Source organism: Carassius auratus, chromosome 7, assembly GCF_003368295.1.
Source record: "Carassius auratus strain Wakin chromosome 7, ASM336829v1, whole genome shotgun sequence".
In the NCBI taxonomy this organism is placed as follows: domain Eukaryota; kingdom Metazoa; phylum Chordata; class Actinopteri; order Cypriniformes; family Cyprinidae; genus Carassius; species Carassius auratus.
The window spans coordinates 30,457,607-30,476,338 of record NC_039249.1 but is presented as its reverse complement, the minus strand read 5'-3'; the positions used below and the strand labels follow the sequence as shown (position 1 = coordinate 30,476,338).

Below are 18,732 nucleotides of genomic sequence, written 5' to 3'. Positions count from 1 at the left end.
CTCATGTTATATAGGCTGCCAGACGCTACAAACAACTCTGACTGGTTTGAAATACAGCATTCTTTATCTTACCTTAACCCAAGGCAGCTTGCACTTGTACAAACACCTGCCTTTTCATAAACAACGTGGGTTTGGTTCAGAGCCAGAGAATGAAAGAATAATCTCAATGAACTCGGCAGATAAGCACTGAGCTTTGCCTCGTCCACGCTTCGCTTTGAAGTGCCTCGCTGCAAACGTAAGCGTTCGTGCCGATGGTATCGTGGTTAGTTTGTTTAAAACACTTTGGTCCGTCAGATTGTCCTCGCTCTGAGCCATATGAAAAGTATCAAACTTGTATTTGCAAGTGTTATTTCACCCCCCAACCTGTTTTTGTTTGTGTCGGCCGATGTTTCTGTGGCAACGTCTCAACACGACCCTCATAAACCACCCCACATGGCTCAGATTATAGCACAAGAATGCTTGACATCCTGAAACTGAGCAACTTCTCCTGCCAAATGCTCCTTAATTTACTGGCTGATGCTGCAGGGGATCAGTTTAAAATATACATATGCCCATCTCATTTGATGTATCTGGTGATACAGATAACAGACGTCTGTCTTTGTTTCTTCTGGAATTTGTTTCTCTCTCTCTGCAACATTTGAAACTTGGCTGCTGGTTTGAAGTGGAATTTAAGCAGATGCCATGGTTTTGCTTTGATCGTTGACCTTCTTTTCCCTGATAGGCTGCCTTCCTGGGCCAGCGGGGCCTGATAGAAAATGACTTCCTGACCAAGGTGTTGGATGGCATGGCTTTTGCAGGATTCGTCTCTGAACGGGGACCTCCATACAGAGCCTGCGATCTGTTTGATGAGGTGCGGTACTTCTTTATCAGAGCCCACTAAGTAACACAGGGGTGTAGAAATGAAAAAATAATGGGTGCCCTCCAAATGCAAGGGCTGTTTGTGAACGTAGGAAACATTTGGCTACTTGCAGTGAGAAAGGCAATCCCAGAATTCAATGCGACAAACTTGTTAAAAAAACAAGTCTGTCCAAGATGCTGGAGAAAGCAGGAAAAGTACATCATACCTGAAAAAATAATCCCAAACCTACAAGCAGTGACAGAAATTAACCTTTCTGTTAAAGTTGAATATTTGGCCACCTTTAAATTGATGTCCACATTTTTATTACCTTTATAAGAGCACATTTTCTAGCACTTTAAATGTATGATAGTGTGCATTTAAATGTATATGTTCATCTAACCTACATATCCACACTATCCAAAGTTTAAGAATAATTGTTGTTACAGTGACAAAAAGGGTAGCCATATCAGGCTATGTCATCATTCTTTCAAAAAGATCAAGTCTTGGTCACAAATAAGCACAATAATTAAAAAATAAATAGTATGCTATGTAAGACTACTCATTACAGGTATTATATATCTTAAAAGAATATACTTATGTGCAAAATGAAAATGTGTTGTAGGTCAGTCAGTTGAACTTAAGAGTAGTTTTGTAAAAAATGTCTTTATATGTAATTTCATAATTATATTGTCTTGAAGTGTACTACTGAATATAGTGAGATATATTTCTGCAGTACTACAAATTGTAGTCCGTTATCGATACAAAATGACAAACGACATGAAATTGTAATTAGTAACATTAGTTCATTACATTACACTATTTAGGTAATATGATCATCCTTAAATGTTATGAGATTGTTTTAAATAGAATATAGAAACTTGAAATGTTGGAAAAAATGTTTTAAGTATACAACTCAAAATGACAGCAGGTGGAGGCAAGTCATTACTTTAATTAATGCATCATTGATTGATTCGTTCAGCCATTTCGTTCAAAACAACGGATTCATTTAGGGAAAAAAAACGAATGATTGTCTTTATGAACGGATCACTGAATCATAGAATTAAAAAATTTCTGAAGATGCAACGGTTCTGCTGTGACTCTTTTTACGCAGCAGAACAGAGCAGACAAATGCCCACCCTAATTGTGTATTGCAGTGTTAGCATAGCAACATGCTAACACCATAAATAAGTTATGTCCCAAATGACGCACTATATACTATGCACTATTTACTAATATGGAGGTTATTATGGAATCCAACACTGGAGCCATTCCTCTTATATTGCACACTTCACTTCATTTGGGTATTTGAAGTTTATTTAAAACGAAGCGAAGTGAGATCCTTAATGATTCATGTCTCCTCTTCTCTTCATGTTGCTGCCTATATAGAGCATCCCATATCAGTCACTTATATGATTTATTTCTGTTAGGATGCTGCCCATCTAGACAGTAGACGGCAAGGAAACTTGCTAGTTGCTAAAACAGAGCCCATTTTTTGTCTTCAGAATATTACAAAATAATCTGATGGAATCAGAATGAAATTTGTGACTATGTCATCATGTACTGTATGGCACGATTCAGTAAACAACTGTAATCGGATTGAATCATTGTTAGAGCAAATATTTACTCTTCTACTAAGTAACATCATTCCACAAGAGGAAGATAATACATGCGTGACTCAATGTAGCTGAGTGAAATTCCAGCTATTGTTCTGGGTAGTGTTAAATCAATTACAGGTGGAAAAAACTGATTTCTTGTGCACATTGTGACCACAGATTCATGGGTTCCTACACTGAACTGCTCTCTTTCTGTTCTGTAGCTGGTGGCCCTAGATGTAGACTGCTTTAAGGAGGAAGAGGAGAACCTGCTCAAATTCCAGAAGCGCTTGCGAGAGCTGTCCGAGCAACTTTACAAAAACGTAAGCACATGACGCCATCTCTGTCGGCTCCTTCAGGTGCTTGAACTTTAGCGGCTGCCGCTTGTTGCACGTTTTCTCTGTCCTTGTGGTTGACCTTTTGTTTTTGCCAAGAGTTCTCCCTCGTCACATTTGATGGATATTATTAAGAGCCATGGCTTCTTTAAAGATGAACTCTGTAATTTCCCCCCATTATTAAAAGTTTTACTACACTTAAAGACTTAATAGTACTTTTGATGAATGTTTTGTAAGTGAGGTACACTCACGTGAAAGCAGATCACCTTTTTGGATCAAATGCTGCTCAGTTTATCCCAGGTATTGGGAATTTTCACTCACAGCATGAATGAAAGCACATTTTCAGAGTGGAGTTTGTAGTGCTCATAGAGTTATGCTCTTGATGACAGATGGTGAACTTTTTCCAGTTTTTACAAGGAAAACCATTAAGCTGCGGCTCTTAATGCTGAATTTAGACAGTTGTTTTGACATGCATTCTGTAGGAGAACCCAAACCCCCACATGGCCTTCCAGAAAGTGCCTCGGCCCACCGAGGGCTCACATCTGCGGGTGCATGTGGTGCCCTTTCCCTTGTTGGAGGAGGAGAGGGTGGAGGAGTTGATACAGGAAGGCCTTGCCAAGCAGCACACCGCCCCTATCAGTACCCGTCCAGAGAGGAAGTGTGTGGTGCCCGCCGGACCCCCTGTGGGTGAGTATTAACTAGTGCATATAACCTCATATGCACACTTAAGCTGCATTTATTTGATAAAATAAACAGTAAAACAGTAATTTTGTGGAATTATCATTAATTAAACCATTCTCTTTTGTAAATATATTTTAAAATGTAATTTATTCCTGTGATGCAAAGCTAAATTTCCAGAGAGGGTAACATTGTTTAAGGTCAGCATGATAAAGTTAAGTTTAATTTGGTTCGAGACAGATAATTATTATAAAATATGGATTTGGCAGACAAAAAAGGTTCTAAACCTCTTATTTACTTATTTGTCAAGTAATTAAACAAATCTAGAACTGTTGATGATTAATGCAAATTAAAAGGGTGATCAGGATCCTGGTGTGAAGCACAAGGGTCTTGTGTCATCCTGAATTGGGCTATTTGATTAGTTTTTGAAAGGGGTTACTTATTGACACTGGTGTTTTAACGCAGTGTCTCCTGTTATAATAGCAATAAACCACTTGAGATGGTGTTTAATAGTGATTTTTATCACAGTTAAGACGTTTACAGTATTAACACTTCTCTTTGTGTTGTGCACTGCATTGTGAACTGTTCTTATCTTTTGTGCAGTGTCTATCATGGGCAAGCCCAGCTCGGTCTTTAACAGCGCTCGTAGACTGGAGGTGGTCCGGACGTGCATCGGTTTCATCTTTGACAACAAGTCTCTGGAGACGGAGAAGGTGATGCAATCATTTTTGTGATGACAGAAGGCTTAAACACACACATTCACTTGCACATCTGGAAAAGGACAGCATGCAGATTAGCATGCATTAGTGATGGCATTCACAGCACGATAAGCAAAGCTTTCCAGCTGCAAGTCGTACAAACGTAGGAGGAAAGGGGTGAACAAACAGTCACGCATTTTCTTCTAATTTCCCTGCCCTTATCACTTATACTAATATTGTTCTAACTTTAACTGTGACTGCTGTTTTTCTAATGCATCTCAACAATTTTTTAAGATAAATAACTCTTAAAATTACCTGTAGAAAAGGAAATCTACTCCCAGAGGATGTTTGAGCCTGCCATCACATGCGTGTGTTTGCGTTGGAGTGGTCGCCAGCACACATTTGAACACATTTGAGTTTAAACTATAGGTTATACAATTCAAGCTTGCATCCCTTTACAGTTGTAAAAATGTTCTTCTTGCAGCTTAATGGCTTCTCTGAGCTAGTAAAGACATCACCTCCACACAACCTCTACTCCATCGGCCGGAGTAAACCTGAGAGGAGGGTGCTGCCTCTGTCTAGACGTAAAATCTCATCAATAACAACCGTTCTGGAATTTTAACTATAGGTCAGAGGTCACCTGGCTGGATTTAGCTGGAGTGATTGCGCCCGTTTGCATGCTCGTATACAAGCGAACCACTTTAGGTGGATGGTGAGCACTTAAAAAGCATATGTTTTAGTAATGTCTTGACGCTGCTGTTTTTTTTTTCAGGCACTCCCTGCAGCTCTTCGGGCCCTGAAAAGCAAAGCAGCACGTCAGTGCCTGACCGAAGAGCTCAGCCACCACGTGCAGCAGAACCGTGCTATCCTGGACCACCAGCAGTTTGATCATATCGTTCGCATGATGAACTGCGCTCTACAGGTGGGCATCAGTATTACCAGAATTTATTACCACAGCGACCTAAAGGCAAAAGCCGCAGAGCAGTTAGTCAAGTAATACGATTACTCCTGCCAGAGTTCCAGATCACAAAATACAGGAATGCTGCAGCACTAAAAACATTGGATTTGACTTTTTCAGTCCAGAGTTTCCTGCAGTGTTATATAGTGGTTGCTGTTGTGCAAAACAGATATTTTAAATATTGTATACTGATTCTTTTCAAACTGGACTATTTAGGAGAAATACTCCTTTTAAAATACTGGCGATGGGACGTCCTGATAGGATCCGTGACGTAAAGTAGGTTATTAATTAAACGCGAAGCCTGGAGTCGTTTTAGAAAGGGAACAGCAGATTTAGTGTTAAACAAACATCTCTGACAAGTCGAATCGAAGTGAACCTTTTAGTTTCGAAGTTCCAGATTTTTCCAGAATTGTTTAACCAGCACTGAGCCTGCATTGAGCCAGCATGACTTATTGCAGTACTGGTTTATTACACTATAGGATATGATACCGTTTTAATTCAGAAAAGTATTATGTATTGTGACAGTTTGGTACAGCTCACTGATCTATAAATATTGTGCTTCCTGTAAGAGGGATGTTTGATGTGCGTTAAGTTGTTTAGGTTTTGCATAACTTTGTCTTTCGTGTCAAAGCACCTCATGACTTATTTTGTGTCACATTCCTTTATAACGTCTCACATCGCCATTAATCTCAGAGTAGGGTCCCTCTGGTAGTTCCTCGTGTTTTACTACTTCACTACGTCGGTGTGTCTGGTGGGGGGCGGGATTTTAATGATGCTGTGCAGGTTAAACAGCTCACGGCTTTTATAGAGTCACTGGACATTCCTAACATACTTTCGTCAAAATAATACAGAACAGCCTGGGCCTTGGATGTCAACATCTGCAGCCGAGCAGAGCAGGGCTGTCAGATCAGAGAGTTTTGAAAACAAAATTGAAAGAAAAATCTACATTTATACATTAAAAAAAACAAATATATATATATATATATATATATATATATATATATATATATATATATATATATATATATATATATATATATATATATATACCAATACAGATGAAATGGTTTCATATACTTATGTCATCTGATAGCTAAGCTGTATGTAGGTCTGTAATGTATTGTTTTCCATTGAGAGATGAGATACATATGTGGAGGCTCTTTTAAAAGATGAAATGCATGTGCTATCGGTTACCAGAGTCTGTTAATCAAGATGAGAGACAGAAACAAGCCTGAGCAAGAGTGATTTCATATAGATCTCCAGAGACTGTGTCAAGGACAAAGGTTTTTCGGCACAAAAAGGCAACAACATGACATGGAACAGAGATGAAGACGACAAGCTATATGAAGAGCATATGGACAGCCCACTTGACTGATAATCATTATTTTTTAATCCTAATTAAAAAAAAAAAAATGGAGTACAGCACTGACCTAAATATACCAGTAACGATGAATACAGTTTTAAAAGTCATTCTAAATATAGCCCTTCCTAAAAGTACACAGGGGTATAACTTTTTGTGTATATATACATTTGTGTGTGTGTGTGTATATATATATATATAAAATATTTTATCAACTTTTTGTTTTATTTCAGCACAGGTTATCAATTTCATAGGCTTTATTAATCTGAGCCCACGCTCCACAGTTTTTGATTAAACTTAACCAGAATTATCCACTAATAATGCCGTTTCACTCAAAAACTGAGATGCAGAAGCTCTATGACCAGACTTTTACAAAAAGTAAACCAAAATCTGTGTTAATCGAATGAAATCAAGTTGACAAAAAGATTGAGGCTTGGATCAAATATAGCATAAGGAGAGATGTACAAACTATTTTTAAAAGGTCAGTCCTGTTCGATTGGGAACACCAAATTAGGTAAAGGATTTTCTGCAGAGCACAACTATAATCATCATGGCACAGAGGAACGACATTGTAGGAATCGCTTTTAGAATTTTTTTTTTTTTTTTCTTTTTTTTTTCAGATGATTAAAACAACAGCCAATCAAAATTCATCCGGCTTTAAAGCTGCAGTAGGTAACTTTTGTAAAAATATATTTTTTACATATTTGTTAAACCTGTCATTATGTCCTGACAGTAGAATATGAGACAGATAATCTGTGAAAAAAATCAAGCTCCTCTGGCTCCTCCCAGTGCTCCTATTGCCATTTGCAGAAATGTTCCGTTAAGAAACAACCAATCAGAGCTGCGGTCCGTAACTTTGTTTGTATTCAAAATGTAGAAAAATGTATATAATAAGCGAGTACACCATGAATCCATTTTCCAAACCGTGTTTTTGGCTTGTCCTGAATCACTAGGGTGCACCTATAATAAGTGTTTATATTCGGACTATTTTAGATTGCTTCGGGGGTACCGCGGCGGAGTAACCCAGTACCTTTGTGATTCTTCATAGACATAAACAGAGAGAAGTAGTTCCGGCTACAATGTTCTTCCGCAAGACGCAAGCAGTTCTGTTTATTAACCGCTAGAGCGTCAAAAGTTACCGACTGCAGCTTTAAAGAGTTATTCACCAAATAACTGCGGTGAACACTTGTAATAAAGAGAATGTTGTCATCCATTGGAGTGGACACAAATATATTGGGCTTTAAAGTTATTTTTATAGTTATAGTTCTTGTGGTGAACATGCCTTTACAACAGTTTTTAGAAGTAATATTCTCCTCACATTCTCATCACATCAGACTGATGCTGTTACTACCGTTACTGTCGGAAACCTTTTGTTTTTTTATTTATGTAGGACATAAATCTTTCACCTCAGATATGGCTGCTGAGCTGACGTTTAGGTATCGTCAGTGGAAAGATTAATTCCCTTTGGAGCATTTGGTATTTGAGATTTGTCGGAGAGCTCACACATATTTTAGGTTCCTGACAGGTATGCGCTGTTTTCGAAGAACAAAACTTGAGTTCAGAGCCTTAATATTGGATCATCTTGCTCACAAGATCAGGGAAAGCGTCACAAGATTAAAAAAAATAAATAAATTCTGTGGCATTGTAGCATTGCTCTATTGTGCGTTTTAAAAGCTCTTCACTTTTTCGGGATAGTTTGTCATGAGTTGTCTCGTGTGGCGCGAGGTCAGTGGATTTGTCTCAGATGAGCTTTAAGACAAACAAAAATAGCAGATTGCCTGGACACCCAAATTGCTTTCATATTACTTTATGGGTGCTCTCATCGCCTTCAACGAAGAGCTACGACAGACATCAGAGACGCCAGTGATTACTCAAGTTTTTTTTTTTTTTTTTGTCTACACTAAGAATAGCTGGAGATATAATTGCACAGACAGTTTTACCATAAATCTGTTCTTGTTTTTTGATTTAGTTTTTCCTGACTCAGTGATATTGTCACATTGTTGCTGTGTTCGATTTTTATGTCAACGGCAAGTGATGCAACAAACTACATTGTTCCCTTTATGAACTCAGTGTTTTACACTGCAAAGTGAACACAGCAATAATAAAGCTGTCTAGTCGTTACACAACCTAGTTTAATGTAGTTTAATGTCATTTCTTGTTATTTCTTAAGTTTTCACTAATACCATGGGTTTTCAGACTTTCTTACAATTTTTATGTAAAATTCGAGTGCTACCGGGGTCATGGAAATGTTAATGGAAAAAAAGTGTAAAAATGTTTTTCATCAAAAAATAAATTATAAGAATATGATTATAATATAAATTAAAATGTGATAAAAAGATTAAAATGAGATAAAAATCTGATTAAAATAAGAGTATGGAGCAGGTGTTGCTCATTTCCAATCACTCCACCGGCCTCGCTCCATTCCCACAGCTCTAGGCCCCGCCCCACTCGTCACACGGTAGATCATATATTCTTTATAGTGGTTAAACGGATCATAGATGATCCGTGATCTGTACGGAACAAAACCCACGGTGCAAAATTTAACCAATCATAACAGAGTCTACTTTTTTTTTTTCGTATTTACACAAGCAAACCATATGTAATCGATTCCAAAGAGGAAAGGGAACTTGTTTCGCTACTTGCGCACACATGATGAAGTGCACACATGCATTTCAGACTGTGCACGAACACTGAACTGAATCCTCTGAACAGACACATACTCATAAAATTATGAGAAAATACCCATCTCGACAATCATTCAGGTAAATGCAGTCATTTGTTTCTCAAGTGAATGAAAACAGCTGAGAAAGAAATCTAAAATGATGTGTAGTTCTTAAAGAGACAGCGTTCTATAAATACTGCTGGTGTCATGAATGATCATCAAACAACAAAACAGCTGTGATACAAATCTATATTTAATTCATACGGTGAACACTCTGCAGTGTTATTTTCCCTTATTATTACATTTCTGTATTTCTGAATATAACATATTGAGTTATAACATATTGTAATTTGTGTATTTGTTCTTATTTTTAATGGCTGTTCTCGTCTCTTTAATCATGTTTACACTTTCTTAGTTAATCTAGTATTATTTGCTGCTGTATCAAAGAAGTACTTTGCTTTAAGTAATAAATGCAAATTAAGTTAAATTGAATTTTTTCTTTTATTTTACTTTTTCTTTGCTGATCCGAAAAATGATCTGATCCATGGGTCAAAAAATGTGATCCAATAGTTGACTAGTGCTATAAGCTGTATAAACAAAAACATCAATATCGCATTCATAATTGAATGCGACTCATCTGCGATTATAAACGCGATATTGCATAACTTGTCAGTGATGTATGGATCTGTGTATTAAATGCCGCTCCATCTGAAAGCTCGCTTTATGATTAATCATAGAACCGGCGTTACTGACAAGATGAGCATCACAATCACATGCAATTTATCATGCAGCCCTAAGTTAGTTAAGTACAACGTAGATGAGGATAACTAGTATGCGGAGTGTATTCAAAGCACTGCCATTACTATCTAGAGTGCTTGGAATGGTGCGCTGTGATTGGTTGTTACTGTTTAAAGTGTGTGGAACGGTGCACTGTGATTGGTTGAGCGGATATGTCACATTCTGCAGAGAAAGGAGACTGGCGGTTTGGAAAAACAGGAAAAAAATGACCTAATAACTCGGCGGATATTGTATTTTGCATAAAATAAAAAATTTACTTTTGAATACCGACCAGATACTCTACTTATTTTGGCAGAAAAGAAAGGTGTTTATTGCGTTTTGGAACCAAACTCTTCATATGCAAGTATTTAAACCTGTGTGCATTCCATTTGTATTTCTGATAGCAGCAAGCGTCATAGGAATAAATCACATACACCGACGCTGACAAACATTTGTGACATCCTTTCCTGCTTCCTTGAATCATCACATTGCTTTTGTTTAAAAGCTAGATGACATTTATAGTTTTTTTTCAAGTGTTTGTTATAATATGTAGACAATATAATTGTCATCCAAACATGCGCATGACCTCAGGCGTCTGGACTCTGGCTCCATCTGTTTGAGGTCGGCAGCTTTGCGAACTGCAGTGTGTGACAGATGTGGAAGAAGACGGAACCGTGGTACCACATATCTCCTTCGCAACACTGGCGATCCCAGCAGAGGAAGCCTGATTTTACGCAACTTCTCGGAAAATCAGAGAGCTGTTAACACATATTTGTTGTGCATTCTTCGGGTATTTACTGTTGACGACTGTTGACATAAAGGACACCTCCCGGTTTGATTTCAGACGTAAGAATGGAGCCTGAGTCAGTGCTCTTGAATGGTTCTTATCTCGCCAGACAATAAATCTGATAGACCTTATTGTTTTTAAAACAATCTCATAACAAGCCCATTAAGAAGGCTTATTTACAGATTCTTGTCTTCTTCTGCTGTGCGTTTCGTCCAGCTGCGGCGGGTTCTGGAGCTGAAAGTTGTGCAAGCCCAGCAGTGGTGTGGCATGCGATGAAGTGGAGATGCACTATGGCATCCCAGTCATTTCCTGTGCCGCAGGGTTATGGGCCAGCTCTGGCCTGCTTTATCAGCGGGGGGCCCTTGCAAACACTTACTCAGCCTGTCAGTCACACGCACATTTGTTTTATGCTGTGCTGGGGGTGAAGGGAAGCAGATCAGAGCTTTGCACATCTGTTCTGCAGACTGCTTGAACAGTACAGTACAGCAGCCATTTGCTAAAGGTGCTCTGTAATCATTCATTTACATTTATAGTTTGTGCCAAATACACACTGAACAGAAAGTTAGAACATCCCTCTGCTGTAAACAAGCTGTTTGTTCTTACACATTTACTATACATTGAGAATTTGTGTGTGTGTTCTTTGGTGTGCACAAATGTATCAATTATATAAACTTCTGTCCTTTTAGATCGTTTTTTTGGGAAGTATTTACATTTTTCTTGACAAAAGCTTACAGAATATACAGACTTGTAACCTGTTGACCTTTGGAAATAGCAAATGATGACAAGATGAGCTTGTTAAACAAGATAAACTGTATATGCTTAATTTGATGATAAGTGTGTGATTAATCTGGATAATTTGCACAAAAAGTGTTTTAATCTATTGAAAGCCCTAATTCTAACTATTAAAGTTTTAATATTTATAATACTTTATACAGTTATATTATATTTTGAAGCTTATAGAAAAGAGAAACATTATTGAAAATATTTGAATATTTATTTTTTATTATACCAAATTACATTATTATTTTATATCATATGATGTTAAACAACTAGTTTAATAAGAAGTGGAATATTTTAAATGATTGTAAATATTTTAAATAATTCAAATGTTATTATGCCAAAGTCAATTACTATTATCAACTTCACGATATAAACAATTATATTATATGACATTCCTATTTTACTATATGATTCCAAGCTAAATATAAATAAAGTAGGTTTATGTGTATTAGTGTTACAATAGGTGACATGAACTAAAAAGTTAATTGCAGCATTTTGAAAAATCATCAGCCAAAATGTTTAATCGTGGCAGCCCTAATCATGCATCTGCATTGACAGCATGACACAAAACCACTTTATGTGATTATAAGAACTAACACAATGACAGGATTAAATATACCTTTAAAGTAAACTTGTTATATGCAGATTCAAATAAGGTTTGTGAGGCACAGTGGGATCTCACACTATCTTTTTTAAAGTCTAGGTCTAGGTGAGCCACCTGCTGATTTCATTTCTTTTCCTCATTTGTCTGCAGTTGTTTTGCCACCGCTGCTTGTGAACTCTAGAGCAGGAGATCCATTGTGCTCCGTTCTTTTTCTTGGAGAAAGAGCATTCAGTGGAAGATATCTGACTTGAAGTCAGATGAACTTACGCAATGCTCTGTGAAAGCTGCAGAAATAAATGTGCTGGGAAGTTGTGAAGTGCATCATTCCCATGTTGAACAAGTGCAGCTTCCCATTCAAGGCTCAGCCTCACTGACTTAACAAATGTCGAAGATAGGATACATTTTGCAATAAAAGTAGTTTAGATTTTTTTTTATTCTTTGCAGAAAATGTGCAATGCTTGCATGCCCGTATAAAAAAAAGCAATCACACTTTTAGGTTGTTGTTATGATTGTTTAATGTTTTTGAAAAACGTCTCTTATAATAATAGTTATTCAAAAATACAGTAAAACAGTAATTTTATTAAATATTATTACAATTTAAATTTCAATATTATTACATTTACAATTTCTCCAGTGCTACATGATCCTCCAGTAATTATTATCTGTTTTGATGCAGAATTTTTGTTGGTGCTCAATTATTAATAATTGTTGAGAACAGTTTTTACTAATATGTTTTGTGGAAACCTTGGTAGAATTTCTTTTAAGTTGTACCATGGATTTAGCTTGTCCTTGCTAATTACAAATATTAATCCCATTCTGTTTTTTTATTAAAATTGTTTAGCTTACGTTACTTATAACATTTTGAGTGGTAGTGTATATTAAGCAGCAAAAACTGTTTTCTAAATTGATAATAGCAAGAAATGTTTCTTGAGCAGCAAATCAGAATATTAGAATGATTTCTGAAGGATCATGTGACACTGAAGACTGGAGTAATTCAGGGATAAATTACACTTTAAAATGGATTAAAATAGAAAACAGTTATTTTACATTTATATAATATTTCACAATATATAATTATACATTTTTACTCTATTTTTTGATAATATAAATGCTGCATTTGTGTGCATATGTCCTGTAAAAAAAAATCTTTATTACTCCTAACTTTTGACCAGTATTGTATCATCCATGTAGGTAGCTCAAGTTCAAGTTTGAAACCATTAGGAATAGTAGTAGCATGTTTTTGCATTTAAATTGATCGAAACTTCTGTTTTAGAGAAGCATTCCTAGAAAGTGATTAAAATAAAGCTTTTGGTTTAGAGGAAGTTGACTTGTTCCCTTTCTTGCCTCACAGCAAACAGTGTGCCAGTTATGCAGTGAGCAAATGAGTCACATCATGTGACTGCAGATCCCACAGCAAACTGAGTTTTAGGGAACGACGTGTCACATTCAACATGCCACTCACACTTGTGCAGCAGCACGTATAGTTTGTGATGAGTCACAGTCACTCCACATCCTCCCTCCTTTCTGGAAGTGCTGTCCTGCAGCAGACAAACAGCACTTTACAGATCAGTCTTGACCTCTTGGTGAGAGACATGTCTCATTACTGGCATTTAAGTGGATGTGTGTGATTACTGTACAAACTGAGCTGAAAATGTGATAACTTGAGGATGTGTCTAATGGTTCATTGACATAGATAGTAAGAGTATCCAGAATTAATATTAATTATTCATTATTATAAAAAAACTATTTTAATTAAAAAAATATATTTTTCAAATTTTAAGTTAAAATTTCCGCTTGCTCTGTTTTTATTTTTTTATTATTATTTTATTTTTAAAATGTACACCGAACTTTAAACTTACCTATGATACTTTTTTGTTTCACTTTTCGATCACTTTGTTTTAGATGACTGCTGGAGTAGAACGGTGGGTATAAAACCTGTTGTAGTTTGCTTTTGCCCGGTTTGTGACTGCCATGTTTCGCTATCTTGATGAGATAATCATCAAGTATTCTAAAACAAAAGTAAGTAAATTGTGAAAGTATACGTACAATATCCACGTGTATGTAAATTCAATGAAACGGTCTTTGTGTAGATTTTATATATTTATGAAAGGAAATGTACAAAATATCATCAAAGAACATGATATTTAGTTAAAATCCTTATGATTTTTCACATAAAAGAAAAATTATAATTTTTACCCAAACAATGTATTGTTGGCTATTGCTACAAAAATATACTTGTGCTACTTATGACAGGTTTTGTGCTCCAGGGTCACATGTGGTAACACTTAACCATTTATAACATTAAGGTTAATGTTTATGTCAACATTCACTATTACAAATACATTTTAAATTTGAAAGTTTCTTATTGTTAACAATAGTTAAAACATTATAAACTAACTTTTGATGATTAATATAATAATTCATATTAGGGCTGTCACTTTTGTGAAAAAAAATCATTTTCGATTTTTAAGACATAAGTGTTCATTGAATCGATTGTAAAATCGATTTACCATGTCAAAAAAAAAAAAAGATGTTTCCTTTTTCAACGTCAAATAACAGACGAACGAAAAGAGAGCGCTGGAAACGCACAAGTCAGCAATATTTCTTATTTATTGGCATGAAGTTTCGTGCAGAATAACAAACAGCAACAGGAGTGCAACATTCTCGAAAATATATATATGCAGAGGGGGCGGCTGCCATAACAAAAGAAAAACATCACTGCAGGCTTCAACCTGGCTGCATTTATGATTTAGGCAATTCAAAAATCTCCCAAGATTATTTTAAATGATTCAATCCATTTCAAACAACTCTTCAATCCGACCACACTGATGTCCCAGGTACACTCAGGTACAGCTGCGCAAGGTGGGGGTATTACTGCCAATTTTCCACCACAAAAGCCGGTCGCTGTCAGCTTGCAATGGTCCTTTTCATAACTCAGAATCTCCTGTATCTAGATGCGCGAAATGAGGCGAATTCGCGTCTACCGTGCCGCAAGACCTCAATACACGCGTAAACGCATCTTTACATTGAAATAATTCGCCTCAGACGCTCTATTCGGGTTTGGTGTGAATGCAGAGAGGTCGCTTTCGACGTCACTGGGTCTTATAGGCGCGTAAAATTGCTGGTATTTTCTGTCTAGCTTTCGCAAGGCATATTGCACTTTGGGAATTTGTTATTTTCTTTTTCTGCTTGTTTGTGAGTTTTGTTACATCTATTTTTTCAATTGTTTAATTATTTTAAAATTAATAGTGTACATATTTGGTTAAAATCAATTCCCTATTTTCATTTAAACTTTTTTTGGTTGGTCCGATCGATTGTGCAATCGATTTTTGAACTAAAAGTGACAGCCCTAATTAGGGGCCAAGCACCGAAGGTGCGTAGGCACCTATTGTTTTCGTTGTTGTTAATTATTCTTCTTCTTCTTCTTCCTCCGCAAGTCTATGGCAGCCCATAGAACCGATTGCGGGAAAGTTGTATAATTTGGCACACTGATAGAGGACAGTCCCAACATTAACTATAGCAAATTTGAAATCTCTAACTCCTACTCTCTAGCGCCACCACTTGTCCAAACTTTCAATGTTTGTATGCTAATAACTTTTGAACCGTAAGCCAGAAAATGGAAATTCTTTTTTCCTCTGAATCCTTGGCTCATGCCCATGCTCATGTCAAAAATCGCAAGGTTTAGTTTTTTCGCTATTTTCGAACTCGTCCTACACGGTTTGTCTGATTTTCACGAAAATTGGCTCAGATCATCTTCAGACCATGCTGGCTAAAAGTTATGGAATTCAAGTTGATCCGTCCAACCGTTCTCGAATGACACGTGAAAAAATATGACTAAAAGCACGCAAAAATACACATGAGGCTATATCTCAGCAACGGTTTGGCAGTATTGAGACCAAACTTGGTGTCTGTTATAATAAGCATAACCTGAGACTACCTGCAGTGTTTCAACACAGTGCCACCTAGTGGTCAGGAGATATGAAAAATGCTTATTTTGGCTTATAACCTCTGAATGGTTTGGCCAAAAATCACAAAATTGGTCTCTTTAGATCCAGTGAGTCATTTTCCAGTGTCGGCCATTTTAGCCGTCGGCCATTTTTAATTATGTTTTAAAATGCTGTATTTTTTGAATGCAGCATCGTATCGTTACGAAAATAATTAAAAAAATATTCAGCTCCATGCCCTAAAGGTACTCAAAAAGTTTGGTGACAGCGCCACCTTGTGGTCAATAGTTATAATGAAATATTACATAAATGCTAATAACTTTTGAATAAATTAGAATATTAAAATTAACATGGTCTCACTATATTCTGTGGGTCATGCCAAGAGCATTGATACCAATTATCCGAAAATTGGCTATACTTCCTGTCCGCCATTTTGCTTAATGTTGAAAACCTACTTTTTCGAACTCCTCCTAGACCGTTAGTACGATTTTCACCAAATTTGACGTGGATCATCTTCAGACCATGATGACAAAAAGTTATGGATTCGTGTCGATATACGAAACGGTTCTCATTTAGCGCATCAACGAATTTGCTGGAAGGGTGCCAAAATGCATTTGAGGCTGTATCTCTGCAACGATTTGACATATTTGCACCAAACTTTGTATGTGTCATCGTCACCTCACACTGACCATGCCACATAAATTTGGTAACAGCGCCACCAATTGGTTACACGTGATAAGCCAATAAATCCTATTACTAGTTGTTGTGTTTATTGTTTTCAAGCCATTTTGCCTAAAATAATCTTAAAACTGTCTTAATTACTCATTTCTGCTGTTCGTCTGAAGCTTGCTTCTGTAGTGTTTGGCCCCGTTATTGCTGCTTGCAGCTATATTTAATATTAATATGTTTGTTACTTTTTTTTATGGTTATGCACTATTTTAGTTTTCATTCAGTGTCCATTTGAATAACTATTGGTTGATTAATCGGTATCTGTAAAATCGGTCGACCTCTAAGATTTGTTTCTTCATTGTAACGGATTTGCTTACCACCGGATCCTCTGCAGTGAATGGGTGCCATCAGAATGAGAGTCCAAATAATAATTGATGGACTGGAGTCATGTGGATTACTTGTTGATTATCTTGATGTTTTTATCAGTTGTTTGGGCTCTCATTCTGATGGAACCCATTCATTGCAGAGGATCCATTTGTGAGCAAGTGATGTGTTTTAACATATTATCTAATATTTAAGAGATATAGTGACTTCTCTGTGCTACCATTTCCTGTGTTCCTGTTTTTTTTCTATCTGCGTGTCTTTTTTTTTTTTGGCAAACCAAAGTTTTTAATAAAAGCAGTAAAGCTGTTTTCTTAAAAAGTATAGTCAAAGTACTGTATCTGGGGACCAGAACACCTTCGACCTGTAAACAACAAATAAGCAACTACTTAGCATCAAGATGAGTTTTGCACAGACAAACATATTCTTCAGGAAAATCTAGTCGAACCACGATAAGGTCTCCCCACAGAATAATTGGGATCTTTTATGGTAAAGGATTACAGACTTTACTCCGAGTTCATTTCCAGTGATTTAATTGTGTACAGAAGCTTAGAATGATGGAATGTTCCAGCGCCTCTGGCAAACGACACAATTCATTCCAAACCTGAGAAAGAACTGAAAGAGAAAAGCGCATTGCTGCACCATACATGGGGGGTCAGGAACGCGAGATCTGTGCAGGGACTGATGTTTTAGATTTGCCTCTGTCTTTACATTCAGATGTTTATGCCAGGATGGAGAACAGAGATGGTGACTGGGTTTTGTTTAGAAATATAATCCTGGTGTTGCTTCCAGCAGCTTATGTAAGACAATTTAAAACTTATAAAAGTGACAAATCGTTTAAAAATAAATTAGCTTTTATTGTAGATAAAGATTTTGTTTAACAGAGTGCCACGTCATACACTACAAATTGTGAATCCGGAACTTTTCATAAAGCTATAAAACCAAGAGCCATTTTTTTCATTAAAAAGCCGAGTCATCTGGATTTGACTATTTCCAAGATCCTATTAAAACATAATGTCAGTCCCAGACCAGTTGATCTTTTTATGCAACACATTTTTATTTAAAAGCTTTGTCCCGTTTAAATATGACAGTGTCGTGTCAGTTAAGAATTTAAAATATGAAATTTCTTCTAAATTGATAATTGGAACATCCTGAAAACTGGCTTTTCCAATTTACATGATATTATATAAAATATTAAAAGCATATGCATTAAAACAGCTCCTAAGCATTGGAAACAAACTGGATGGAAGCCAAGCCAAAAATAATCACAACTTCTGTTTATTCCCCATATACAGTATGTTTATCCATATTCATTAAAACAAAAATGTGATGCCTGGACATGAAACCAATACCATGACATATTGTCATGCCTTGGTAATAACACTTATATAACACCAAGGGATATAGCAAGTGATGTCATGTTTTGTGCACAATTGGCCAAAGCTCTTTTTATCATCAGTTTATATACTTCAGTGGTATCATCTAACATCTCCCTGTCTCTGTTTACTCGCAGGACTGCTCCAGCTCAGAGGAATACACTGTAGCCGCCGCCTTGCTGCCCCTGACAACGGCCTTCTACCGGGTAAGTAAGAGTTGAGCTCAGGCTGACAGCAGGCATACTGGCAGCTCTTGTTACTGGATCTTAATCACAGCACTTCAACACTGGCAC

General features: G+C 36.7%; 1 protein-coding gene across 5 annotated transcripts in view; it reads left to right on the top strand.

The window, feature by feature from the left end:
* LOC113106465 (myotubularin-related protein 13-like) overlaps positions 1–18,732 on the top strand; it is a 143,504-nt gene that overhangs the window by 83,748 nt on the left and 41,024 nt on the right. For all 5 annotated transcript variants that reach the window (XM_026268408.1, XM_026268405.1, XM_026268404.1 and 2 more), the window contains 6 exons: positions 722–850; positions 2,655–2,753; positions 3,248–3,452; positions 4,047–4,156; positions 4,914–5,063; positions 18,577–18,645. In XM_026268408.1, coding sequence (XP_026124193.1) covers positions 722–850; positions 2,655–2,753; positions 3,248–3,452; positions 4,047–4,156; positions 4,914–5,063; positions 18,577–18,645 — 762 coding nt within the window. The remainder of the gene's footprint in view (positions 1–721; positions 851–2,654; positions 2,754–3,247; positions 3,453–4,046; positions 4,157–4,913; positions 5,064–18,576; positions 18,646–18,732) is intronic.